At 47.7% G+C, this 26,511-nt stretch overlaps 7 protein-coding genes across 7 annotated transcripts; 1 reads left to right on the forward strand and 6 right to left on the reverse strand.

Moving 5' to 3' along the window:
* Window positions 1-4,426: 4,426 nt before the first annotated feature.
* Window positions 4,427-6,818, reverse strand: EDB93DRAFT_195700 (uncharacterized protein). The gene is made up of 15 exons (XM_041455655.1): window positions 6,547-6,818; window positions 6,452-6,484; window positions 6,372-6,391; window positions 6,302-6,316; window positions 6,208-6,246; window positions 6,108-6,136; window positions 6,030-6,043; window positions 5,950-5,982; window positions 5,891-5,893; window positions 5,724-5,783; window positions 5,534-5,668; window positions 5,245-5,476; window positions 5,140-5,191; window positions 4,627-5,084; window positions 4,427-4,571 (listed from the first exon to the last, which is right to left on the reverse strand). The coding sequence occupies exons 1-14, from the start codon at window positions 6,641-6,643 to the stop codon at window positions 4,851-4,853; spliced, it is 996 nt and encodes a 331-aa protein (XP_041301172.1). The 5' UTR covers window positions 6,644-6,818; the 3' UTR covers window positions 4,427-4,571; window positions 4,627-4,850.
* Window positions 6,819-7,657: 839 nt separating this feature from the next.
* EDB93DRAFT_1185913 (uncharacterized protein) lies at window positions 7,658-9,341 on the reverse strand. The gene is made up of 14 exons (XM_041450802.1): window positions 9,191-9,341; window positions 9,125-9,134; window positions 9,052-9,071; window positions 8,966-8,998; window positions 8,823-8,919; window positions 8,732-8,769; window positions 8,654-8,684; window positions 8,568-8,600; window positions 8,436-8,512; window positions 8,331-8,388; window positions 8,199-8,276; window positions 8,034-8,144; window positions 7,935-7,981; window positions 7,658-7,874 (listed from the first exon to the last, which is right to left on the reverse strand). The coding sequence occupies exons 1-14, from the start codon at window positions 9,230-9,232 to the stop codon at window positions 7,851-7,853; spliced, it is 699 nt and encodes a 232-aa protein (XP_041301173.1). The 5' UTR covers window positions 9,233-9,341; the 3' UTR covers window positions 7,658-7,850.
* A 107-nt stretch (window positions 9,342-9,448) lies between these two features.
* Window positions 9,449-11,840, reverse strand: EDB93DRAFT_1269823 (Aspartate/glutamate/uridylate kinase; the record flags this gene model as incomplete). The annotated part of the gene is made up of 7 exons (XM_041454305.1): window positions 9,449-9,771; window positions 9,823-10,066; window positions 10,114-10,506; window positions 10,558-10,971; window positions 11,024-11,119; window positions 11,181-11,622; window positions 11,671-11,840. The coding sequence occupies 7 exons, from the start codon at window positions 11,838-11,840 to the stop codon at window positions 9,752-9,754; spliced, it is 1,779 nt and encodes a 592-aa protein (XP_041301174.1). The 3' UTR covers window positions 9,449-9,751.
* Window positions 11,841-13,965: 2,125 nt separating this feature from the next.
* Window positions 13,966-16,005, forward strand: EDB93DRAFT_1096313 (G-alpha-domain-containing protein; the record flags this gene model as incomplete). Its single annotated transcript, XM_041446771.1, has 11 exons — window positions 13,966-14,188; window positions 14,243-14,263; window positions 14,316-14,889; window positions 14,947-14,999; window positions 15,055-15,186; window positions 15,280-15,327; window positions 15,376-15,452; window positions 15,506-15,686; window positions 15,734-15,816; window positions 15,874-15,907; window positions 15,956-16,005. 11 exons carry the CDS (start codon window positions 13,966-13,968, stop codon window positions 16,003-16,005), a joined length of 1,476 nt encoding a protein of 491 aa, XP_041301175.1.
* A 1,577-nt stretch (window positions 16,006-17,582) lies between these two features.
* On the reverse strand, window positions 17,583-20,702 carry EDB93DRAFT_1096307 (peptidase M24, structural domain-containing protein; the record flags this gene model as incomplete). Its single annotated transcript, XM_041446770.1, has 23 exons — window positions 17,583-17,744; window positions 17,800-17,921; window positions 17,968-18,012; window positions 18,061-18,087; window positions 18,137-18,183; window positions 18,235-18,241; window positions 18,293-18,333; window positions 18,451-18,554; window positions 18,611-18,651; window positions 18,701-18,722; window positions 18,769-18,824; window positions 18,871-18,932; window positions 18,980-19,179; window positions 19,232-19,285; window positions 19,338-19,513; window positions 19,564-19,704; window positions 19,751-19,900; window positions 19,945-19,996; window positions 20,049-20,086; window positions 20,133-20,164; window positions 20,216-20,297; window positions 20,352-20,420; window positions 20,477-20,702. The coding sequence occupies 23 exons, from the start codon at window positions 20,700-20,702 to the stop codon at window positions 17,583-17,585; spliced, it is 1,956 nt and encodes a 651-aa protein (XP_041301176.1).
* An 84-nt stretch (window positions 20,703-20,786) lies between these two features.
* EDB93DRAFT_196301 (magnesium transporter NIPA-domain-containing protein) lies at window positions 20,787-22,597 on the reverse strand. Its single transcript, XM_041455657.1, has 7 exons — window positions 22,382-22,597; window positions 22,235-22,325; window positions 22,165-22,179; window positions 22,040-22,115; window positions 21,831-21,991; window positions 21,492-21,783; window positions 20,787-21,443 (listed from the first exon to the last, which is right to left on the reverse strand). Exons 1-7 carry the CDS (start codon window positions 22,463-22,465, stop codon window positions 20,882-20,884), a joined length of 1,281 nt encoding a protein of 426 aa, XP_041301177.1. The 5' UTR covers window positions 22,466-22,597; the 3' UTR covers window positions 20,787-20,881.
* Window position 22,598: 1 nt separating this feature from the next.
* EDB93DRAFT_196300 (RNA helicase) lies at window positions 22,599-26,251 on the reverse strand. Its single transcript, XM_041455656.1, has 9 exons — window positions 25,506-26,251; window positions 24,966-25,448; window positions 24,854-24,916; window positions 24,760-24,806; window positions 23,744-24,710; window positions 23,413-23,696; window positions 23,242-23,360; window positions 23,085-23,190; window positions 22,599-23,032 (listed from the first exon to the last, which is right to left on the reverse strand). The coding sequence occupies exons 1-9, from the start codon at window positions 26,129-26,131 to the stop codon at window positions 22,704-22,706; spliced, it is 3,024 nt and encodes a 1,007-aa protein (XP_041301178.1). The 5' UTR covers window positions 26,132-26,251; the 3' UTR covers window positions 22,599-22,703.
* Between the last annotated feature and the right edge of the window lie 260 nt (window positions 26,252-26,511).

A 26,511-nucleotide genomic window follows, 5' to 3' on the forward strand; every position in this document is an offset into this window, starting at 1 on the left:
ACTGAACAGCCCGCTTGGTGGCAGACGACTACGGTCTCACTAGAGTTAACGACCAGCTCACTCTGCGCCCCGCATACGCTTTCAAAGCCTCAAAAGCAGCCATCGCCAATCACGACCTCCCAGTTTTCAGTTTTCCTTCAGCGTGAAGAACTTATTCTTAATGCAACTCAGCAAAGCTAAATGGCCCCAAACCCACATCGATGCTCTTTCCCTCTTCTTCTGGCACTTGGAAAACCACACTGTCCGCAATAACAGCGACATAGGCGACTTAGTGATTCTCAACTACGCTTCACGTGTCCAGCCAAGATTGGCACGACCGTCTCAAACGAGACGAGGGCTTTAACATTGCAATCATCAACTGAAACCCTCCTCCAGTTCGATCAATGAGGAACTCTGGGACAAAATCCGCTCTCGTTCATTAGCCGCAGGTACATATTTACTCCCACTTTAACACTGGACATCTGTCTCACTAAATAATCTTTGTTTTCTATAACTCTGATAAACACTGTACCACCGACGACAATACTCCCACCCGCATTTTGCTCACGTGGATGCCCACAATATATTGTGGATGCCCACACATTAATTTACGCGGATGCCCGCATCCTTGCTCACGCGGTTGCCCACATGCTTTCGCACATGGATGCCTGCACCTTTGTCTTACGTGGACATTCCCTCATGCACCCAGCCCAAGACGAGCAAGTCCTCGTCAGGCCACTCCCAGCATTGTAAAACGAGCTATCGTGACTACCATCGCGATTCTCGTCGGGAAAACCACGAGTATAACCGTCGTAACTCTTGCTCGTGTTCGCCTCGCCGGAACGGCAATGACAACCAGAAGTCGTCGCCTGACAACACAAAGAACCGCCAACAGCGCCGGCAGGGTTTTTCCCATGGCGCAGGCTCTCGTGGCCGGTCAGCCTGCACCGTTTGCCTCGGCCGTTTTGCCCACAACATTCAATGTTGCAACTCTGCAACACTGTGGGATGGAACCTCCGCCTATTGTCACAAATCCAACGACAACCGTCTCATCAATCCTCAAGGAAGTGCCCTCTGCTTCAAGTGGCAACGACCCAGTGGTTGTCACACTGGAACCCACGAACTGCACCACGAATGTTCCAGTTGCGGAAGCAAGGAACACGGCGCTCAAGGATGCCCTCAAAGCAAGAAAGGGCAGAGCAGTCACACCTTATAAGCCCGAAGGATGGGCCCGTCTCCTCAATGAGACAGGACTTATCAGTAGATACCCCCATATCCCAGAATGCCTCGTGTCAGGTTTCTCCGGGGGCATTCCCCCGATCAAATGTACATACAAGCCTCCTAATAATCCCACCATCGAGCAACACTCAGAAGCTTTCTGGAGTATCATTAATCTTGAGTTTTCGAAAAGACGTTTCTTTGGCCCATTCACAGCGAAAGACCTCGAATCAACCGTCGGCTGCTTTCAAACAGCCCCTCTTTCACTCGTACCCAAACCCAGAAAGCCAGGGAAATTTTGTTTGGTACAAAATCTGTCCTTCCTGTACAACCCTTCCCCCTCTGAACCTATTAGTTCCATTAATTCACAAGTCGATTCCGACTCTTTCCCCTGTACATACAGCACATTTTCAACAATTTGTCTGTCAATATGGTGCTTACCCCTGGGCTCACAAGGTGCCATTCGCGATGTTGTGGAGGCGTATCGCACAATACCCCTCCATCATTATCAGTGGGCCAGCTTGGCAGTTCGTCTCCCAGGTGAAGATTCATTTGCCGTTGATACAGCCTTTTGTTTTGGCTTCGGACCCTCGGCTGGAATATATGGGAATATTAGTGATGCAGGTCTGGATATATTACGTGCAAAAGGCATTGGACCTGCCTCCAAATGGGTCGATGACCATTTGTTTCTTCGTATTAGACATGAATTTCTGGAAGAATACAACAAAAGACGTGCCCAATGGGCAAAGGACATTGCAGATAATGGAGGTGTCATTTTCAGCGGCGGACGGAAATGGTATAAGGGAGCCACAATGCCAAACGACTCAGCCGAGGAATTCGACAAGGATGTATTCTTCCCTATTCAAGATCTATCCAACCTTTCCCCTCGATCAGAGGAGGACGCAATATTCTCTTACTGTATGGCCGACATTGATGAATTCTCGTCAATACTCGGCATTCCTTGGGAACCTTTGAAAGATAAACCTTTCAGTAACAGCCCCCCATTCACAGGTTTCATTTGGAACATCGCAGATCGCACCGTGGATCTCTCGACAGACAAGTATATTCGTGCGATCTCAGATTGGCAATCGAAGTGCACACACACGCTGCAAGAAGTACAAAAGCTGTACAGTAAGCTTCTACACGTGGCCCACATTATTCCCATGGGCAGAGCTTACCTCACCAACCTCGAGGCCATGTTGGCCATGTTCAACGACCGTCCTTTCCTTCCCCAAACTCCCCCGCGCAACACTCCAGACGACGTTCTCTGGTGGAAAGATGCCCTCAACAAACACCACATACCCCGCCCAATCCCCGGACCATGTATCATTCAAGAATTCCATGCCTATTCAGATGCTAGTTCTGGCCACGGAATTGGCATCTTCATCAATGGGCGCTGGAGAGCATGGGATCTCATCCCGGGCTGGAAGAGAGACAGTCAAGACATCGGATGGGCTGAGAGTGTCGGCTTCGACCTTCTCGTATGCACAATCATCGATGCTAAAGCCGCCGGAATTCATTTCAAGGTCTACGGGGACAACATGGGTGTCGTCGAAGGATGGTGGACAGGCCGTAGTAGAAATCGAGCCTCAAACAAAGTCTTCAAATGTATTCATCAAATCGTCGCTGGTGCCAAGTGCACAGTTCTTACACGATATGTACCTAGCAAAGACAACCCAGCCGACGGCCCCTCCCGTGGGGTATATCCCCCCACGAGTCATTTGCTCCCTCCAGTCTCCATCCCCGTCGAACTCCAGCCCTTTATTAGGGACGTTTCCGAAGCCACCGCAAATGCTAGAACCACTGACAGACAACGCCGGTCATCAGGCAAACCATTTCTCCCAATGGGCAGTAACCACGCCGATTCAGAACTCCGACGCTGCACATTCATCAACCGTGAATTCGAGCGCAAAGGAGAAGAACTGTTTAAAGTGTCGCAAAACTAGTGAGTCCCATAACGATGAAATGTGCAACCCCTCACCAGTGCATACCTAACAATAGCCTATAACACCAACCTTACTCCCCTCCCATCCGTGCTCCGCCCACATTGTTCTGCAAAGGAGAGACTTTACCTTTGGCTCCCATCCTCTTCGCGAGACGCACGAGACGCACAAGGGAAAATCGTTCCCTTGCTCCCAACAGACCTCCAGCACATCCGGGAAACCATGATCCACGCGTATGCAGAAGCAACTCGCGAAACGTATGGATTGGGTCTGTTGACCTTCCATGTTTTCTGTGATAGCAAAACAATACCCGAACATCAGCGTGCACCCGCGAGCCATATCGTCATATCATCCTTCATTACCTCCATGGCAGGTCACTATTCAGCCAAGACAATAGTGAATTATGTTTGCGGTGTTCGCGCATGGCATATTTTGCACAGTGTGACTTGGGCTTTGAACGAGATGGAGATAGACACCCTCCTTAAGGCATCAATTTCTCTCGCACCAGCAACCGCGAAAAGAAGCAAACGGGAACCTTATACCATTGATTTAATGACCGCCATACATCAACAACTCGACCACAACAACCCCCTTGATGCCGCAGTCTTCGCATGTCTAACCACCACCTTTTTCGCTACCGCTCGCACCGGTGAATTCACCGTTCCTCGTCTCGACGGATTCGACCCCGCCATACATGTCAAACTATCCAATGTTAACGACACTCACGATCGACAGAACTTAGCCATGAAAATGTTCTTCTTACCTCGCACGAAAGCCGCTCCGGAAGGGGAAGAAGTATCATGGGCGAAGCAAGAAGGGCCCACAGATCCCGAAAAAGCCTTCTCCAACCACCTTCGCGTGAACGATCCTTCCCACAACGGCGCTCTTTTCGCGTATCGCCACAAGGACTCGTACCGTCCGTTGACGAAAACCAAGTTCATACAACGCCTAGCTTCAGCGACCAAAGCCGCTGGTCGCCAACCAGTGCAAGGCCACGGTATTCGGATAGGGTCGACTTTAGAGTACCTGCTCAGAAATGTCCCCTTCGATGTGGTAAAAGTGAAAGGCCGTTGGGCTAGCGACGCGTTCCTCGTCTATTTACGACGACACGCACAAATCTTAGCGCCGTATATGCAAGCTACTCCCGCGCTACAAGATCAATTCCTTCGTCACACCGTTAACGTGCCCCCAGTCCGTTGAAAACTACATTCTCAACTTGACAAATGGTAAGTCCCCTCCTCCTAATCGTTGGGAATCGCAGCTCACCTCTCTGTCCCAGGTTAGTTTCTCGGGGCCGGAAGACGCTGCGCGTCCTCGCCCGAAACCTCTCGTTCCACCCTTATAATAGTTAGTATCTTCCAGCACTCGCACATGTACATTGTCCCCCGCTGGCTCGCGGTGCAATGACCATTTCGTTTCCCTTGATCACGTCTAAGTGAACCTCAAAGACTTGTTACCGTTTGTAAAATCAGAAATTATTGCTTACCAATATACGTGATTTTACTCGCTAGACGAGAGAGCAAAAGCTACACATAGATATCGTTCTCAGTTTTGGCTTGCTATTTCTCAGAGATTGTGGATAAAAAGTCAAGGTTTGAAACTTCTTTGGGAGGCCCAATGCACCTTGTCGTTTGTCGTTTACGCGCGCATGTGCCCCATATACCCTCTACATTTATCCCTGTGACTACAATACAATGATAATGAACTACGTTACACAGGGTTGGACCGCATTGTGTCCAATTCCACATCACTGTCAGTCGATACTTGTCCGAGAGCCTGGAAAGCAATCGCAGTTATACCGGTCTCCCCGTCAGACCTAGCCGTGAGCTTAAAATGATATTCTCGAATGCTGAGGATCAGACGTGGTCCCAGCACAAACATCTGCAACACTCGTGCAACTCGAAGAGCGCCGGCATAGATATCATCTGCCATGGCTGTTGAATGCTGTAGAAATGAAGGGGAGGGGTCAGATACAGGTGGGAGTCACGAATTAACTCACCAGTAATTGTGGAGACAAGTCGCCGAGATTAAAGCAAGCCACAGCAGCAAATCTAGTACAAGCAGAACATTAGTGAGATACTGACTATCAAATACCGGAACTCACGCTAGAAAGTACAACGCGTGACTTTTTATCAACATCGTGAAACAGTCTCCGATGCTGGATCCAGTTCTTGATTGTTGCATTTCACGGAAGCGTAGTATAACAACCCAGACTGCAAGAAGAAAGGCAAGAATCTCCCATATAGCGGTTGGTATCACCATCTCGTGATTTAGATTCATCTGGGGCGTGTCGATCTGGACAAGACAGATATGGTAGCCAGAAAGGACGAATTCCTCTGTTATCCGCCCGTGAGTCTCGTGCGTTTGACGATTTATCAATGATCAAAGCTTACCCCCTGAAATACCGGTGTTTCCCATGACCAACATGGCTCCGGAGGTGATTGTGGAAGCCACCAAGGCTAGAGCGAGAAAGACGAGTATCGGTTTGGATTGCTGATACATGGCATATATCCGGGTCATCATGATGACTCGCACGATATGTCAGTCAAGTCAGCATCATTAAAATATCGCGACTGAGCTCACTGGCTAGCATAGAATTCACGATGACAGGCGTCCATGCTTGCAGGAAGTAGAAAAAATTACCTGAAAAATTCGGTTACTGATTCATCAGTGCACTCGATGCATCAAATCAACTTACAGCTGTTGCAGTGGTTACATTGAAGAAACTAGGCGACTGAGAATGCCACTCACCCCTATGTAGTTGTGCAATTAGTGAGTATTTAGTCGGGCAGGCATTGGTGAAGAATGCCTACTTTATCGGTATTCGAGATTGGAACATTCCCTTCATGCCGTTAGTCAAAGCGAATGAAGGGAATCGAGGATACACACCTAGGAAGCTGACGCTGATTGGGAAAGACGGTATTATTAGCACAGCGCAGAGTCGTTTGATCCGCCTCCCAAACATACATAGCATATAGTATTCCATAATAGCGCACCTATGGTACGACAAAGTCGACGTCAGCGCCACAGATTGTCAACGGCACATAGAATAACACGAGCTACTCACACCAATATATAACAGTTTTATGAGAGACCATCGTTGCTTCTGCTCGGATTGATTGAATTATCCTGTTTGAGCGTCTGATATGAAACTTTCTCACCCAGATTAGCTCGAACTGTAAGAGCATTCTTAGTGAGATGGCTGGGCTGATCGTGACATGATCAACTCACCTCTTGTCCAGATGTTAATGCTTTGATACCATGTAGATATCAGTGCCAACGATACCCTCTGAAAGTATTATTTCGCTCACCCCAATCATATACCACCACGACCGAGGATACAACTGCAAACCACAGTTAAAGTGAGTAAGATGCTACTCTATCATCTGAGTTGCTTTCCACAAACCTGCAGAATTGCTGTAAGAATGAATCCAAATGAGAAACGGCCACCAAGAAGGATCATTGAGATAGGTGTGAGCAGGATTGTGTGCGACGTATGTCATGTTGAGATTGGCGAACTTGGTAAACGTGCAACAAAGGCGGTTGTGCAGATATATAATACCATCCGGGGCTTTTATCGCTACGGAACTTCATTACGTGACGGAGAATGGACTAGCCGCGTGTACTGGGCGGCGAATTTGAAAACATGGGTAGCACTAGTACTAGAAGTAGTAGGATATCTCCGGGAACACCGCCACTTCAGATCAAAACGCCTAACTCATAACCACCTCGGCGCTGCTCAGCGCTCAGCGCCCAGCCTTGATCAAGTACCGCCAAGCGGGCGAACGCATGGTTCACTTTTAATCAGATATCTGAAAGATATCATAGATTTCTGGAACAATCCCTTTGTAACTATGCAGACCTTCAAACATGTTCTTTAGATGTACTAGTGTAAAATCAGATCATCGGGTCCGATCAAACGCCAGTCCGCTGTCAAGCACTGTAGGCTTGGAATTCTACCTCGAAACATGATTTCGTGCAGCTGTCCAGCACGTGACGTCATACCAACTTCTATTCAATCATCAAATTCCCTCGCCAAGCCAAGCAGCGCCGTGGCAGTGAACCAGTTCCTGGAGTTCTCCGAAACACAGAAGACATAGGCCGTTGCACATACCCAGCACATCCATCATTCATCTCTGGTGACCGGGTAACTCAAGATCATCTTTTCAACCTCGCCTTCGTTGAAAATCTTCTTGATGTATTGTCGAGGGAAAAGTGGACTGGAGATCCGACGGAGGTTTGACCCACTGCTGGATGCAGGTCTCAGCAAAGTATACTGATGCACGGGGAGTAAGTAATACATGGCATATATCCGATTCACAGGAAGAGATCCGACCACGACTCATCATTAGCCTCGAATTTACAGGAGATCTAAGACGGTTCAGCGGTAGCAAATGTCGCAAAATTTATGGAATTAGAAAGGCGACTCTGATGCTTTTATCACGTTTTCAACATTACACCGCACAATATAAGATACTTTGACATACAAACCCTCAATCATAGTATATTCACCGACCCCTGCACGACATCGCGTCTCTCAGCAAATTCCATTAATGTCATCGACATCTCGCCCGTTGATGATTCACTCATTTCATTGGCTGATTTCCAAAGGTCAATCTGCATCCGGGTAGCAAGCATCCCTTGCAGGATGATTTGTGTCCTGAGAGAAGTGCAGTAAGATGTTTGGCATACCCAACTTGAAAACACGCCTTACACTTCCATCATTGCATTGTCCTAATTGTGATCGATATTCAGCGCTAGCACTGACCACCGTTTGATTAGAAAGACACTCACATGAGTCGCCACTCCAACCGCACTTATCATATTGATGCCATTCAGTACTAGAGAAGAATATTAATCCACGTCCATCAAAAGTGTCATGTGTGACTTCACCAAGACAAGCAGCGAAATATCCAACATTGTGCTGTACAAGCAGAACTAAAAGCACTCCTCGACTTGCACGATACAATTTGAACGCCCTGTAAACAGAAAGCACGAGAACCTCTGAAGATGCAAAGAAGATTGAGTGATTATGATGATACAATGCAGCGGACTTGCCTAGCTCTAGTACGACTAGAAGTATGTACCCTGCTATCAGAGGCTGTTGTGAATGTGCTGGTAAATCACAGCCTCCAACTGTGAACGCTCAGCGCTCAGTGGCGAGGCAATGTGCGCTCATGTTGAACTCACAATTACCAATAGCGACACTATATAGTGCGAGACAATTAAATGCCCCCGCAAGAATCACCTGAGCATATCTCAGCTAGATGAGAATGTAGATATTGGCAAACATACCAAATAACTGCCAGATAAAATGTATAGAATCCGTCTCTTTTGACCCCACAATGCATATGTTCGAATGACGAAGATACCTAGCACTCTCTGTGAGACATCATTGAATAGAATGCTACTAGTGACGTATCTCACACTCGACACACACAAGGACCAACACAAGCATCCCTAAATAATGAAGTTTTAGGGGGACATACCTCAGCACGGACAGTAAGACGCACAGAGATCAATAAGATCAAGAATTGTGCATTCCTTAACAGATTATAAGAAACGGATGTAGTACACCACGACCGACTCACCATTTTATCGAGTTTTTCCATGGTAGATATGAACACAACTGCAGCATTGTTTGTGAATACACTGCGGCTACAAAGAGTTGACTTGACTTGCTCGGGATTCGAACAAAGCACGCAGTAAGAGAGAGTGCTTGGCATAACCCATATGCGACTGTTGCGAACGACACTCTTTGGCTTGTCCAATAGGCAATCTGGACAAGTCAGCATCCCGTACTTGTTCCAGTGAACACAGCCTACCTCATATTCAAGGTTAATCAAAAAATCATAAACCTATGTCTGGTGAGACAGGATGTCGAAGAGCTGCTGTGCAATATGGCGCGCACCAAGACCACCATCGTAGCAACTGCATTAGTAGGTCATGGGTACATAATTGGCTCATAGAAATGATCTACTCACGAAAAATATACTCCAAAGCAGATGGATGAGCCCGTGATTTTGGTGCGTAATGATATAAACACTTACACTTCCATTGAGGAAATCTATGTATGATGAAGGTGGGATCATGCTGGACTAGTGCTAACAAGTATCCAAGTCATTGTAATTTTATATCGCGCCCAGATTCTATGAATTGCATTTGACTCAACAACGAGTCACGTAATTTGTTGAGTTTGGGGGGATCGTGACGAACTTCTGATTAATTAATCTGGGCTTGGCAACGCTCAAGGTCCGCCATTTGTTCATAATGAGTCAGCTTAAAGCCTTGGCCATGACAGTCATGGCAAGTTACTCTCAAATAGAAACCTGGAGACGACCTTAAAGCATTCTCCTACACCATGGCTGTCTACCTTGGAAAGACATATAGGAAGGTTTAGCGCTGCAGAGCTAGCGGATGCAATAGCAGAGCAAGTCATCATCGCAGTCAGTCGACAGCGAGTTTTGGATTTAGTCATGCAGGTGCGAGGTCCAGGGTAATAAAATCTTTGTAAAATCTCGTGCTTACATCGCTCGGTATGAATATATGATCCGATAAGTTCGTGCCGGTGTTGAACCGAACCATGTAGAACTCTTTTTAAACGTCCCATGCTAAAAAAACCATGGGCCGACTGTCGCATTACATGAGCCTTGGAACGAACATCAAAGATCGATACACCAACCTCGCCCTCTGGGCCCCTCGGGCTTTATTTGTAAACAGCTTTGATGTATGAGGTTGAGTGCCTTGACAGCGTCGCGGCCTTCGATAACACACGATATGTTGATTTCACTAGCGCCTTGGCTGATCATCTCGATATTCACATTACCCTGAGCAAGAGAACTGAACATGCGTCCCGATATACCAACCAGGTTGCGCATATGTTGACCAACAAGGGAGAGAATGGTCATTTCACGGTGAACGGAAACCTGGGACTTGCATTAAACAAGGCGCCAGCGTCATATAGGGTACTCACAGTTCCACTCTTCTTTAGTTCCCCAACTAACCGCTCCATAGTTGCCCTGGACAGATTGTCCTCGATAGCCATGCTGACATGTACTTCACTGGTACTAATAAGGTCTACAACCACGCCAAACCGATCAAGAGTTCCAAATATCCTGGCCAGGAAGCCGTGTGAGACACTCTTTCGATTCGAATTGACGTTGAGTACGACAATACGTTCCTTTATTGTCACGGCGGTCGGTAGTCGCTTGTTCCTACACAATTCGTCGGTCGGAGATAGGTCTTGTACTTCACAAAGACCATCGTCTTGCGATGCCTCGATATCTGGGTCGGGATGGATAACTGTGCCACCACCTGAGGGGTTCTCCACGTTTTTGATTCTTATTGGAATTCTTCGGCGAATGACCTGCAATTTGAGGGATGAGAAAAGTTAAGATTCAATGATGGTCCTTCTGACCTGCTCCATCGTGAATGGATGTACGACTTCACTCCCATAATAAGTCAGTTCAGCGGCTTCATCGGGCGATATGACAGGTATCAAACGTGCTGTGGGCACCTTTCGAGGATCCGCCGTAAATATTCCATCGACTTCCTTCCATATCTGCAGTTCTGATGCTTCGAGGCCGACGGCTAGAAGGGCAGAGAGCAAATCTGTGTATCCTCGGCCGACTTGCCGGAGAAGCGACCCCGGTACGTGGCCAAAGAAGCCGGTGACAACGGGTACGCGAGGTGCGCATCCCTTGATACGTTCCCCGACAGCAGTGGCCACGCTATCATAAAAGGCCTGATCAAGGGAGCCTTCTTTTATGGTGTCGCTATCCTCGGATAGAGGAATGATGTCTTCCAGCGACACGTACTCTGCGTCGATGCCCTGTAGACTGCAGATTAGTCTTATTAAAGAATTCTTGATACTTAGAACCTACTTGGTCGCGGAGAACGGCTGTCATCAGTTTACACCCCAATCGCTCACCGAAACCTATGATGTTATCCCGCGAACGTGGTGATATTTCATTGATAACCTGACACATTGACGTCAGGTTAGACAATGAGCGGTAGAGCAGTCGAATGAACTGAATGCACCTGAGCAGCAAACAAGAAACTACGAAGCCAGTCGCAGTCTCGATCTATCTCAGCCTCGAGTTCTTGGAGAATCTCTGGGTTTTTGACAGATGCTTTTGCAGCATCTATATGCTGTGATCGTATAAGGTCGACGGTAACATTGAATTCCGGTTGAGATTGGCCAGTCTGGGGTGTTATCAATGGTGTCAATGCACCCGTGGATGGAGAGCAAGGCGATGGTGAAGATCTGCGCATCGGGGTGGTGGGGGAAGTTTCTGATGACCTCGTGAATATACCGTTTATCGAGGGAGTTGTGGTACCGGAAGGGCCATTGAAGAACTTGTGTCGTTGCCGCTGTGCCTCGGAGGCAGCTTTGAGTAGGAGATTGGTAGTTCCCAGAGCCTTGGCAGACCCAGATCGTGCAGAGCAGACGATAGCAATTTTGTGCTGGCCAATATGGCTCCTAATGGCGAAGTCAAGGTACCCAAAGTGCAGCATGATGAAAACTTACGATACGATGTCACGAGCAACATTGACTGCAAATTTGCCTACACTAGTACCTCCATACTTCTGGACGATCCATTTTGCTTCCGGATCCGTGTTGTTCTGGCGCAACGCCAACGGATTCGTGGATGGAGAGGGGGAAGGCAGAGTAACCAGATCTAGTTCTGATCCCAACATCACACTCCAGAGATAGTCTGCAGCCACGTGGTGCTAGCACAAGAGCCCGAGACTGAGAGGGAACCCAACAAGCTCAAGGTGTCAAAAAAAGAAATGGCAGACCCTGGTTATATGGATGATTACCAGCGTCATGCAGTCGTGCACATGGAAAACGAATTTGCTGACTCGAATCATCGACTGCAGGGGTGCAAAAAGACCCCTGTCACCCGAGGCTACAAGTGCCGCAAGTCTTTTACATAACTTACTTCCGAGTAGTACTGTATACATCGCCATAGCACCTGTAAGTGAGCCATGAATATGATCTCCGTTGCAATACATATTGAATAGGGTCGCTGATATTGAAATCAGTACTTCAATTCAGTCTGAATCATGCCAATCCTCTTCATTGCCCTCGCGAGGTGACCAACAGGATGCGCTTTTCAAAATCGATTCAATTATATCTCTAGACTTCAGAGAAGGAAGCCAGTCATTCAATATCCCCTGTGCACCAATGTGACGCCTCACATTGTATAAGCCAAGACGCTTTCGCTGCGGCAAGCACCACTCGATACGTGTCAGCCAGGAACCATACATTTACATATGTAGATAATGAAATGGTCAACGATAAGATTTGAGGAAACGACTCGATGGGTATTTCATCGTGCCTGTATTTCCGATCTATATGGGTCGACACAGGTAGCGATAGTAGTCGAGATGCTGTGGGGTCTGCCCACAGGTCTAATCGGTCAGTTCTGGAACGTCGGAACTTTTGCCAAGCTGGGAAAATATTTAAAGGACCACCGGCACTATGCTCGAGAGCAACACGGAGAGGCGCTCAGTCGAGTCGTAGAATCACTGAAAGAATCATCATGAAAGTACTTGATCATGACGCTATGGCTGCAGCGATTGATTGTCGGACTCACATAAACCAATCTGCTGGCCTGGATGCATATCCATACGAGCAAAGGTGCGAGCGTTTTGCGACGACGATTCGAAAGCCAGGTATTGATCACACCATGACGCAGCGATGGATCGCTACGACGCTAACGAAAACGAAGCCAATCAGGTCTTTCGCCCTGAGAACGTGGAGATCCCCTTGGGGCTCGGGCAGCCAAGTTGTCTCGAATTGGAATTTTCGGTCCAGAGCGTGTGGTGAATTTTCACACTAACTGATCACGGCTTTGCACCTGTGTTGGCGGGCTGTGCTGGTGGAGATGAAGAGCGGATAGGGTGTTTAAAGCTGCGGGAGCCATAAGGACGACCATTATCGGATATGCCTTATAAGAGACACAGGATGTTTCATTCGTGTCGAGCGGTAATCCGACCAAAAAGAGAGTCCTCAAACGACGTGCGGTAGGAAAGTTCAGGGGTGACCGCTATGGAAAGAGTGGGAATAATCTAATCGGCTTTACCCACGTCCAGGACCGGAGGTAATCACTTATCGAGTAAAAGTGATTACAGAGCGGACAACGTAAAATTGCCGTTGAGCTTTCATCCTTTGACGTCGTGGCAGTCATACACGACAAGGCGGCCTTGGCGTGATGTGGGTGCCAATGGCAGTATGCCAGGGTTTTGACACGGGGGCCCAAGAGAGCATGGGTTCATGTGTGCCTGAAGTATTTGTCTCGCGTTGAGAGCCAAGCCTATTCCTGGAGGATAAGTTTGAAAACGTCTGCAAAAGCGTCGCACGAACATTGTGTGTTCAGTTGAGCGTTGTGGATGATAACGCTAGTGGAATCAGACTCGGATATGAAAGAGCAGGAAAAGGCATGGCCGTGATGCGTTGATGGTGATGCCGCGATTGAGGGAACCTCAGGCTGTTACTAACCTGAAAGTCGTTCACGTGTAACGCCCAGCTGAGAAACAAGGCACCAATTTCTACCAACTTGGTGCTTGGCTGGGTCCGGTGATTTCTCGATTGGTAGACTATAATAACAATTCAAGAACCCACAGAAGGTACCCATTGCTGGCAAAAAAGAGCATGTCCGGCGTCAACCTTCGCCAAGGGTTATAATTTGCAGTACGTCTTGTGCCTGGCAAATTACTGCATTGTTACCGGACCAAGCTTTGCTCACAGAACTCTCTGTTACTATCTTCCATCACTTGTTTCCTGTGCTTTTTGCACCCTGGCATCCCTCAGTTCGCTATGTCTGGGGCAGTCACAAAATCTCCGCATGACTTCGACCCGCTAGACGAGGCTCTCAGGCCACCAATAAACGAAACTGAAGAGGATCGTGTTATCAGACAAGCTCAGGAAGCCGAGGCACGCAGAGTGAGCCAAGCAATAGACGATTCAATACGAGCAGAGAAACAGGCGCAGAAGAAGAAGGGTATCGTTAGACTCTTATTGTTGGGTCAGAGTGAATCAGGTATGTCCGACGTGGTCGTCATCATTCATGTTCACTTTAATTATTGGACGGTAGGTAAATCGACAACATTAAGACGTGCGTATGAATAACTCCACCAGCCCGACTGAAATTAAATCATTCTCGTCAGACTTCCAAAAACTGTACACTCCCACTGCCTTCCATGAAGAGCGAATACTCTGGCGCAGCGTCATACAACTCAATATCGTGCGGTCTGTTCGTACAATCCTCGACGCCTTGTCAGACATCCGACTTCCTACCCTTGATAGTGGAGGCGAAGACAGCGATGACGGTGGAGCCAACATACCCCAAGAGCTCGAAATGTTACAGATGCGCCTCACTCCACTGCGTCATATTGAGGCACTACTCATTGCGAAGCTAATACCTCCGAGCGAAGATGAGGCAGCTTCTGTGATTGGAAGCAGTGCTATCAGCGCATACCACTCTCACCGCAGCCGAAGTAGTGAACGTTCATGGAGAGCTCAAGAAGTTTTCGTACGCCCTGGAGCCACATGGAAGGGAGCGCTAGCGAAAAGTTCTCGTACTCGACCGGTTTCATTAGGCACTACCGGCATGCAAACCCGGGACGAGGCACAAGAAGTTATCCATTCATGCAGTTATGACATTATGGCTCTCTGGAATGACAGGCTTGTTCGGGAGGTTTTGCGGCGGAGAAAAATTCGTCTCGAAGAATCCTCAGGCTTGTAAGCGTTCGGTCTCATTCTACATTTAGTTCTACTTGGAACATTATGGCCTTATAGCTTCCTCAACGACTTGGATCGAGTCACGGCCCTAAATTACACCCCAAATGATGGTGAAGCACTCTTATGTTCTGGCAACGAAGTGAACTGAGTTCATTGTTGATACAGACGATGTACTTCGAGCACGCCTGAAGACAGTAGGCGTTTCGGAATATCGGTGTGAAATGGAGGCCGTGGCTGGACGTGAAAGTGGTACTGAATGGAGGATAGTTGACGTTGGAGGTTCCCGGTCGCAAGTACGTATCATTTGCTTCTCTCATCCCACGCTCAGCCTTTTCCGACACCTTATCTTTGCAGAGAGGTGAGAAGCTTATTCGTGTTCAGTGTTAGCAGACGCTGAATCCCACCTTCTAGCGACATGGGTACCCTTCTTTGATGATGGTCCGTCCTCAATGTGTTTCATGCGCAGTCTGCTTATACGACTTCTAGTCGATGCAATTATCTTCCTCGCGCCAATATCCAGCTTCGATCAAGTTCTCGCTGAGGATCGCAGCGTGAACCGCCTTGTCAGTCACCTGCCATGCTGTCGTTCTTTTTTGGGCTTACTATCTCTGTGCAGGAGGACAGCGTGCTATTGTGGAAAGCTGTCTGCTCGAACAGACTGCTTGCAAATGTGGATCTTGTTCTATTCTTGAACAAGTGCGACATACTTGATGCGAAACTCACATCAGGTATAAGGTTATCAAAATACGTTCGCAGCTACGGAGACCGTCCTAACGATATGGAGACGGCCTCAAAATGTCAGCAGACTGTTTTTACATGGTTCCGCCACTGATTTTTCTCGCAGACTTCCGAAGCAAGTTTAGCGCAATACATCGGGAATATTCACCGCTCCCACGGAAATTTTATGGTTTTTGCACGACTGTTACAGTATGCTCGTTCATCTCAGTTCTATTCACGGCTCCTGAATTCGGCTTTGTAATGCAGGACACGACTACGACTGCTGGTATTCTTGCCAGTGGTAAGTCCAGCGTGGTTATTCTAATCATGGATACTGATATTATGGTAGTGCGGGATATGGTCGTACGCAGACACCTCAAGCAATCTAGGCTGCTATAGTAGCTCTCATTAGCTCGAGTTTTAATGACCGGGCCTCCAGAAATTGCCTGAAGGAATCACTGCCGCGTCCTCCATCTACGACCTGCCTCTACGCCCAACACGACACCACGCATATTCCATCCCAATACCTAGATTCGTTGCAAGATGGACATCCCCATTTGCTAATGAAATAGTACCGGCATTTACGCCCATTGAGGATTCACGACTTTACATCATCTCTTCGCTCCACGTATCACCCTGCCTGCTCTGGAAGGAGCAGCATCTATTTTTCGCAGCTGTAGCACATAGTTCAGGAGATCGTCATATCTACTCATCTCACACCTCTGTTCGGCGATTTACGTGTTTATCAATTGGTTAGTCCCTTGTTAACTACTGCATTCATGTTCTCTGAATTTTCACGGCTCCTTCGGAGCTGTTCCATATTTACCACGCATTTGACATACCTGTTTACTCCGTTGGGGCGAGCGTGTATATCCCCGTTCTCTACTGTACGACTGTACAACCGATGTGCTACCACTCATACATAACTGTAAAACCTGATCAAACTCTTGAGATTCAGACGCCTCGGTAGTGAATCTGCAGAATCCAAGATCGCGAACAGATCCTGTTCATCCACCAAGATATAATTTTTTGTTCCAGTGTCGCAACACAATGTTGGATATTCGTTCATCCTCTTCAGAGTGATCTTTGGATTTATTTTGCCGGAGGGAGATATGGACTGAATGTGTGGTCAACTCGAAGGTCCCCCTAAGATAACGACTCAATTACATTGAATAGCACGACACACGTTGAGTCCGGACCTTCCGGCACGCACAAGGAGCTTGCCATGATGATCTGTTTTCGCGCGCAAAGTGCCCTTAATGATAATAATGGATCTCGCACATCTGCGGTATCGAAGAACGGGTTCTATTGCAAAGTACCACATAGTATCACGAACGTCGTGCGTTCAGCCTGTTTCTAGCGACAACACCGTACGTGCGGCCGGACCGTGGTGAAACTCTGAATATTAATCATATTCATTCAAGTTATACTCCTCAGGCACTGTAGCGTATCTTTATCGGAACTTTTATTTATCCAGTCAAATACATATGGAATCTTCTGTCCGTCCTTCCCTTCCCAGTTTTTAAACCACAGCAATGATCGGGGGTCGTGGATTCACATGTATAGGAGAGCGCATGACTGCTGAGCCAGCTTTCGTCTTCCCCATTCGGAGCAGTTTGGCTCTTTTGCTTGGTGCAGAAGATACGATGTTGCCCGATGCATTCGAAATCATCGTCCGCCGACTAAGTTGTTCGTTGTTCAACAGCATACAGTCATAGACTCGAAGTAAGCTATGGTCAATACCTTGAACCTTTGATTAGTGGAAAGACTCGTACTGATTTTGTGGGGAGATGGTAGCACCCTCAGAATGTCAAGGGTTCTATAATTATCTTCGTGTGTTCACAAGATAAACGGCAGAAATGGCGGACTAGTGAGTGCAGCGATCGATGAACCCCGACTTCGTAAAAGTGCTAATATACAATGTTTTTCTTGGAGGTACTTTCAGATTAAACAACCGCATCTATGAGGATCATCTTCTATACAGGAGAGCACTCTCTTTCTAGCCACTGAAGAGCGCGCGAGTCGTTACAGAGCCAAGGTCCTACCTTCTCCAGCGTTTCTGCATGATACGAGTTAAGCCACTCCTTTTCCTGCGCGGTCAGAATCGAGAAATCGATCAGCTTCGTTTGGATAGGACACTATTTCAGCGTTAGATTATGGAAATGCGATTCCTCTCATTCGAAGGGCGCTCACCATCGTTACGCGTTCAAAACAAAGGTACCCATTCCCAAAATTATTTGGTGTATCAGCCTCCTGAACGATAACAACGTTTTCGATGCGGATCCCGTAGCGTCCGTCGGCATAGTAGCCCGGCTCTGGCGCGAATGTTGGCTCGTTTCTTGCATTACTCAATCCACTCACCATTCGAAACAGTCATGCCCGCTTTCAAGGAGGTGCTGTTGTACGCTGGAGGTGTGGGTGAGTAGGAACTAAAAAGTGCAGTACAAAGCAAACCTATGCGGGTGCCAATGCCATGTGGACCTTCGCAGCACGTCAACATACTCTACTATCTAAAAGGAGCCTGACTTACCTTCATGAACGTTCAAGAAGTGACCAACGCCATGGCCAGTCCCATGTCTATATCCGGGCGTCATGAAAGTGTAACGACTTTGAGCGACGAGGAATTACCTGTAATCTGTAAATGCGATAAGAACATTGTAACAAGGCCCAACAACAAATCGCTTACCCCATCCCTCTTGCCATAGAGCTCGTCTTGCAAATGAGTCACTGAGTTGAAATCAACATGAACAATTTGGTCTGATGGTGTCAGAAGCAAGTCATTCACATAATGTAACCTAAACGACATATCATCAGGCTGAACCAGAGGGAAATGGGAAAACGGACGCACCTGATGTGCCATTCGGGAAAACAGCAGTGTCGATTGAGATATGACCCTGCAAAACACGCGTGAAAGCTCGTTTCTCCTCATTAGTAGGGGTGCCAAAATGCTATGAGAAAATCTTGAGATAAAACTCTTCTCATTACCACCGGCAAATTGACTCACCAATGTCCGAGTCACATCAGTCGTTCCGTCAAGATATTGTCCTGATGATGGTCTCATGAAAGATGCATCATCGTGAAAAGAAGGACCTACCTCCAGAATCACATAAATATATCTAATATTCTGTGTAAGCATGGTTCACATCGATTTGAACAGCATACCTGATCCTTCCGGATTATCGCGCAGTCATCCGGGTCCGGTGAATAATGTATCACAGCTGTGCGATTATCAGTATGTGTTTTGTATCACCTGAGTTTGCGCACCAGCATTAGGTCCAGTAGACGAGATCGTCGTGAACGACAGTCCACGGAACAAGTCCAGCTCACTACTAAGGGGTGAGCTATAGCAATATGAAACAACTTCCACACTGACGATCTGAATTCTTCAAGCTTATCTGCGGCTTGGCTTTCGTTCAGCTCAACGCCGCTATTAAGTTGCTCCTCCAACCAGGCGAAGTAACGGATCAGGGCAGCACCATCGCGAATGTGACATTTTCGGAAGCCCTCGATCTCCGTTTCATTCTTTATCGCTTTCATAGTAGCCACTGGTGACGGGATGAGAATGGCATTATCCTGTATCAGGGACACACTTAGTGATGATCTTGGACTATCACGAGGTACGTACTTGTCCAATTGCTTCAACCACAGCTAGACTAGTTTTATCACCCAGTAGCATGGGCTAAAGCGGACAAAGATAAGGATTGGTGTTACACATGCATTCAATGACTCACTTTGTCTTTATTAGCTCCAAGGGTGGTAGTGAGCTGCCTCAAAGAAGAGATGAAAGATCCATATGGACGGATCTCAACATCAGAACCTAGGAACGCCTTGATACTGTCCTGCTCCTGAGCGTCATTCATAAAAAGTATCGCCCTTGTTGGGGTCACAACAGCATACGCGAAAAAGACTAGAGAATGTTCCTTGAGCTTAATCAGCATGACAGTGGTCTGCAATTACCAGGGTTAAAATCAATATCTGTGCCACGAAGGTTAAAAAGCCACGCGACTTCATCAAGAAGCGTGACAACCGAGGCAGCAGCTTTCTTCTTCGCGATCTCCTCTCGTAAACGCTCAAGTTTGCTCTGAGATGTCTCCCCTGCTCAAAACGTCAGTCTTACTCCATGCACCGTCATCGCCATGCTGACCGGCGTATTTGACGTCCAGAGGGAAAACACTATTGTGAGGATGCGGGGGTCGGTCCTTGCCCCATACGATATCGACAGGGTTTTCCTGGAGAGATACAAGCTCGGATCCCCTAGGTTCAAGAGATTTCTGGAGACTTTCAGCATCCACTGCTATTGGTAAGCTCGATAAGGAGAAGTAGCAGTAACGCCCATACCAGCTGAAATCAACGTGGGATCGATGCCAATCCGGGTCCCTTGCTCAAGGTGCTGTCATAGTATTCGATCAGCATAGGGTCCCAGAAAGACAGGAAGGATTGACTTTGGAGAGAAATTCCTGCCATGTGGGCACATCTTCCTCTCAAATAAGTCACAAGACAGGAACATGACGAACGAAGTACTATACCTGGCAAACCCTGTTTCATAAGTTTCCAGTTGCTGATGACATCTCTTGTGAGGAAGAATAGAAACAAACAATCTAGACAGTACCTGTCGAGCTGCTGGGAAGCTTGCAAGAAGTATCTCCCATCCGTGAAGAGGAAAGCATCCCTGAGGGTGATGATAGCACATCCTACACAACTCTCATATCAGACATGATCGATCTGAGATGATGGTATCTTCTCACCGGCTGAACCATTAAAACCTGAAATGAATGCCCTGCGCTCATCCGAATGTGCAGGATACTCGCTGAAGTCTTCAGAACAAGGAAGGTTCAGCAATACTTCTGCTGGACATCTTGTGCATGCCTACGCTGGTCTTCGCTAGGAACAATGAAAGCTTTGACGTTATTCTCTGGCTTCTTCAATAGCTCTCGTAGCTTCGCTAGCCGCTCGGTAGTGTTGACAGTGCGAGTCTTGATTGCGGCCATGGTCGTCGTTGCACCGGAGGAGAATCGGACAGTATGAGTGAATGCAGGGGTCAGGAGATATCGATGACTATGCGCACGCAAGGCCTCAAGACTACATCGAGACCACATGTGTTCTATAAGACCTGAACCAGGAACTTGTTCTCACCTCTCAGTGGACTGATGTCACGGTGGGCCATTACCTATTCAGTGTTCGGTTCACTTAAGCACTTCACAAATTTTTGAGTAAGTTAGGCAAGAAATCGATATCTATTATAGTAGTCCGTTAAGAGGGTATCACTATGTTAGTTTCATGAGGGTCGAGGAGAGTTCCGTGCACTGCCCTGCAGCGCAGGGGAATTGCTATGACTTCGAGAGACACTCGGTCGTATCCGATGCTCTGAATGCAATCGAGTCCGTTCATCTACATCACTATCATACTCGTACTCTTCTTCGCTCTCCCGCAACTGAGATAACGGCATGTTATCAACTGTCTCCTCCTCCTCAAAGGCGTTGAATAATGCGGTGCTCTGTGCGCGATAGAGTGATGAACGACGGCCGTGGTGAGAGGACTGCAGGGCGCCGTCTGGTTGTACTTCAGATAAACCACTCCACCCGTCAAGAGACATGCGACCTTGGAGGCTGATGCGGGGATTCATGAGACCGCTTTCTAAGGCAGAGTGACCGTTGGGCATGTTTGGGGGATCAGATTTCCGTGAAAGATTCAAGAGGTGAACGCCGAGGAAAGTGACAATGAACCCAGCGAGAAGCGTAACGGTATTTGTGCCGTCAGTTGTATTAAATCCTTGGAACAGGATAAGGGATGCCACTATTGTCGCCGTAGAAAATCCAACGTAGTACATGGGATTTACACTGTGGAACGGTCAACATTCCATTGAAAAGGTATGCGGATGGACGTACACATTTGTAGAGAATGTGTCCAATGCTTTATTGAAGAAGTTCATCTGCACAACAATGCACCCAATGACGACTAAGCCGAACGCGTATGTGCTTGGATGAGTGAACTGGTTGTTTCCACCAAATGTGAGCTTGACAGCTACACCAAAACCCTTGATGGCCATGATGGACACGGAACCAACCAAGGAGCATATAGATATGTAAACAAGAGGATTAGAGCGCCCGTAACGTGGGGCAACACCGTATATCATGACGAGCGAGAATACGAGAACCGTGAAACAATACAGCATGAATCCTATAAACCGGTCAATGTTACATTAATAAGAGAATATTGTGACCAACCGGGCTGTATAGCATATTGTAAAATCTCGTCCACGGTCTGAACCTCTTTGTCTGGTGGTGCATGGAGAACAATGATCAAAGAACCAATAAGGCATAGGGCACATCCCGTCCGCCCTAGATGCCCGAGCTCCTCATTCAGCAGGAAGGACGCAAGTATGGCACTGCACAACATCAGTCGATAGAATTGTAACACCGAATAGCATGCTCACCCGATCAACACGCTAAGTGCGCCTAATGGCGTAACCAATATTGGGGGAGCGAAAGTGTAAGCAGCGAAGTTTGCGACTACGGACTTCATTATTAGATGGACAAAGGGGTAAGAAATGAGTATCACTTTCTCCAAGCACCACTGTACAATCGTTGAGATGAACTGATATTTCGACGGCTCGATTGGTGAGACTCACAAGTTGAAATACCAGCCCACCATATTGGATTCCGGAGGTAAGCATAGTCATCGGAGGCAGATGTATTTCGTGCTCCTGCATCAGTAAGTCCCTGCATCCAAGACCACTCAGTTTCCGGGGAATTCAACCAAGCTCAATATGTAGAACCTTCTTCGTAATGATGAAACTTGTTCCGATAGCTAATGAGCTGGAGACTGCCAGAGCCAATCCGATGTATTTGTCCTCGACCATAATGTGACAGAAAACGTGGACCGTGAAAAGAACAGAGAGGAGGCACGGTCCTACCTAGATGTAGGAAAAAAGAGTCGAGGAATTTGAAGTCAAGTCCACGACGACCTGCTTGTATATACCCAATTTAGATAAATGTCTAACACTACCCGGCGTCGGCGTGAGACAGTAGTAAAATTCAAGTACACCAAGAAACTAGTACGTATTACAAATATTAAACATAACGATCACAGTAAAAATCCTACTCTAGCTCCCTCCATGGCTTGTCAAAGTTTGCATCACCGTTGTCATCATGATCCTCACTGGCCGCGCCAGTCTGCAGACTCTCCGACACTACGTCCTCAATCCTTCGAGCGAGAAGATTCATATCCGTCATTGCAGCCGCTCGAATATGCTGATCGTATTCGCCACTCTCATCCACTGTTTCTGTCGTGTCCCATGTCGGTCCAGGACCGGCCCACCCACCGTTCAAGTGCACATAATTCAGGAACGACCGCCAGAGGGGATCCAAGGACAAGACGTTTGGGTCTCCGATCACAATCAGCAGAGCTTGTGCTCGAGTCACAGCAACTGAGAGGAGCGACATGAGTATTATGTTAACCCAAAACACCGATCCACTAACCATTGAAGCGCCTCGGGTTCGCAACGAAGCCAAGGGTGTGTTTGAGATCGAACTCAACGAAACTTCGACTACTCCTAACCGTCGATATAATAATGACTCGTCGCTCCTAGTAATTATAATGGGCCACAGAGCGACGCACACTTTGGGATTTGCTCACCTGGCCTTGGAACTCTTCTACACTGCCGACTTTGACCTCATCAGCCACGCCACTAAGTACCTTGCGAACTCTGACACATTGAGCGTGATAGGGAGCGATCACGCCAATCTCATTGTGAGCTATCGTATCGTTGTAAATCGTGAACGACACTACGCGTGTGGATTCGCTTACCCACTCTGATCTGTCGATCGTCTCGGAGGAGTTGAATGTACTTGCGAACTTGAGTAGCTTCATCAATATTGAAAAACGAGGGTGATGAAGCCTCGCGATCATCCTTCCCAGATATGGAGTGGAAGATAATCGGGAATTTCTTTGAAGGCAGCTTTTTCCAGCCCTCGAAAGCGCGTATGATGTTCTTGTTGCTACAGGACTCAAGATCATTCGCGTAGAATCGTTCATTGGGAAACTTCAAAATCGCGGGATGCGACCGGAAGTTCTTCACAAGCTTGACAACGCTGCTGATAAATTAGTAACCTGAACGAAATTCACGAGCTATGATCACCTCAAGCCATGGCCACTTTGAGCTTCGTATGCATTCATCGACATGAGACGTTCGAGGTAGCTTTTCTCCAACCCAAGCTGCCTTGCAATGTCAGATCGGATGATAGGTCCTAACTGCTTTGGATCTCCTGCCAAGACTATGTTCGACACATTGTCGGACATCGTTTTGATGCCGATCATCACTTCAGGTTCAGTCGCTTGACCAGCTTCGTCCACGAAAATATGCGTGAAATGTCCGCGAGGGATGCCAATACCGTATGGGATAGATCCGGAGACGCATGTGCACACGATAGCTTTGAAGCGCTTAAGGGTCGGAATGGGCGGGACAGAGAAACAGCTCTTGTTCTCGCCTTCCAGTCTCTTTTTGTATGTGTAGGGCAGCAACTCATCTGGAACTTGGTCGAGGGGCCTTGAGGGTGCGTAAAGTCTGAAAAGTTCGTCGGGTCCGAGGGTGGATGCCAGCCGAGATGCAATGATATCAGCAGCAGAGTTGCTGGGTGCGGTAGCAAGAATCCGTGTATTTGGCTTATGCTTGAGCAGTTGTTTCATGGCTTCCACTATCGTTATAGTCTTCCCAGTGCCCGGGGGACCAAAAACGACAAATGGTGCTGAACCCGGTTGCTGCAGAAGGATAGACGTGACAGCTTGAAGCTGAGGCGGGTTTGTAGCAATCAACGGATTAAATGGCCTAATAGGACCTATGCCAGGACGAGAGGCAAGCGGCAAAATATGCGCCTTCTGAGGGAACAGAAACTTATCAGATGCAAATGCGGTGTCGAGCGCCTGGTGTTGACGGCACATAGGAATGCGGTTGAGCTTGAATCTTACGGTATACCGCTGTTGCTGAGACCAGCCACGAAATGACTTGTCGAATCGTAACCCGACGGACAATTGTCGAACAAAATGGACATGGCCTTCATACCAATGACCTTCGACAGCCCCATGTTTTTGGACAAGAACACGATCCCCTGAAAGCACGGTGAATGATGGCAAGAAAAGATAAGTGGTCAACCAGACCAATCAAAACACTTGGGCGTTTTTCTGCCAACCCAGGAACAGTCAAACTACAACACAATGAGCTCAAACACTTGCTAAATACCAATGTGCTCACTGATAATACAGTCCGTGACATTCTAGCTGAGCATCAAGAATATCATAGCGTTCTAAATCACGCCTTGAAAACTCGTCAAAATGGAGCAGAATCAATCTACAACACTACTCACTCCATGCGGTACTCTTCTATCCAAAGCAGTGTCTTAAAGTAGCGCGAATACGTTGAAGAATCGATGACCTTCGGAAGGAAGACTCTTCTGACGTGGTTCAGCGCCTTCCCAGATGACGTTTCCGACAATGCAGCTAAAAGTGACGCCGATGGCTTTGCCTTAGGCAATTTGATAGTATACGGGATAATTTTATTGGAAGGTGGAGGGACACCCGGCACTACCTGTGTCTCAGGCTGCGCACGAGTTTGACGGCGAGGTTGAAAGGGAGCAATTGGTTTCAATAACTCATAATCGGCTTGGCTGCCCACAATGGCTTTCAGCGGCCTGGCGATGACAAAGGTTACACGCAGTGCTGTGTCTTCGAAGAGAATTTCGAGACGATCATCCATGCGCCCAGAGTGAGGTGTTGAAAACCGTACACCAATTGCAGTAGGACGACGATATGCCAATATTGCCCCTTCCACAGTGGTCGTAACAGCAAACCTACCAACGAAATCATTAGCTTCGATGATCGTTTAACGAATGAGGAAGAGGGCTCACGGAGATTGCCCGGCCACGAACGAGGAGGACAAAGATACCTTCTTAATGGTAACTCGCGATGAGGGCACTGTGGACTCTATTGTCAAAGTTCGCAATGCCCCCCGCGCAGCATCAGCATTTTCCATAATCCCAAAATCTAGTCCTTCCGAAAGAATGACGCCATGTTTATCCTTCTCAGCTTCCTCGAGGGCAGTTTTGAACGCAGTGTAACCCTCCTTCCTGCGATGTTCGAGAGATCGAGGATGAGAAGGCCACAAGCCTTCCGAGATCTGTTTGTCACAGATACCACAGAATACCTTGCCAGGGAACGCCTCAGGAATAGCAGGAGCTACCTCAGGTAAGACACCTTGGTTCTCCGCGTTTCTGTGGTGTCGTTTTCCTCCGAGATGTTGAACCCAAGACTTGTGACCGGAAACGTGAGTGCCACAGATAGTGCATTGGTATTGGCTTCCATCATGGCCAGCCAATTTACGGCGATGCTTTTTGCTGGCTAGATGCGCTTCGTACCACGTAGTGGACGCGCAGAAGATGCCACATAGCTCGCAGAGGTGGACGTCGTGATACCCTGTGCACAGGGGATCGGTGCAAGCTCCATGGGCTTCCAACTGTGGGCAAATTATGACCATAGCAAATAAGCGACAGGTCCCAGGAGGGGACTCCAAAGGCACTTATTCCTCGACCGCTGGTCAGCTTTCTCGTTTCCACTCGTATCGGAGCAACGTGTCTAACACGAGGCCAGGTTACGGTAGTACAAATTAAGGATGCTTCGATTCTTTGTACCTCCAGATTAAGACTTACTCCAGGCAACTGGAAGCTTAGATCAACAACAGAGACGCTGAGAGAACAAGGTCAAGGCCGGGGAAGGGTTTAGAACAGAGTCGGAATGATATTGAGCCTAATAGGATTGCGATGGGTCAGAACCAGGTAAAGAAAGAAAGTTTCTCTCTTAAATATTGCAAGCAAACGTGTAACCAAGCGCGTCACAGCCAAAACATTTAGATACGAC

The sequence above is a fragment of the Suillus bovinus genome (assembly GCF_016758785.1).
Source record: "Suillus bovinus strain UH-Sbo-P2 chromosome Unknown EDB93scaffold_141, whole genome shotgun sequence".
NCBI lineage: Eukaryota > Fungi > Basidiomycota > Agaricomycetes > Boletales > Suillaceae > Suillus > Suillus bovinus.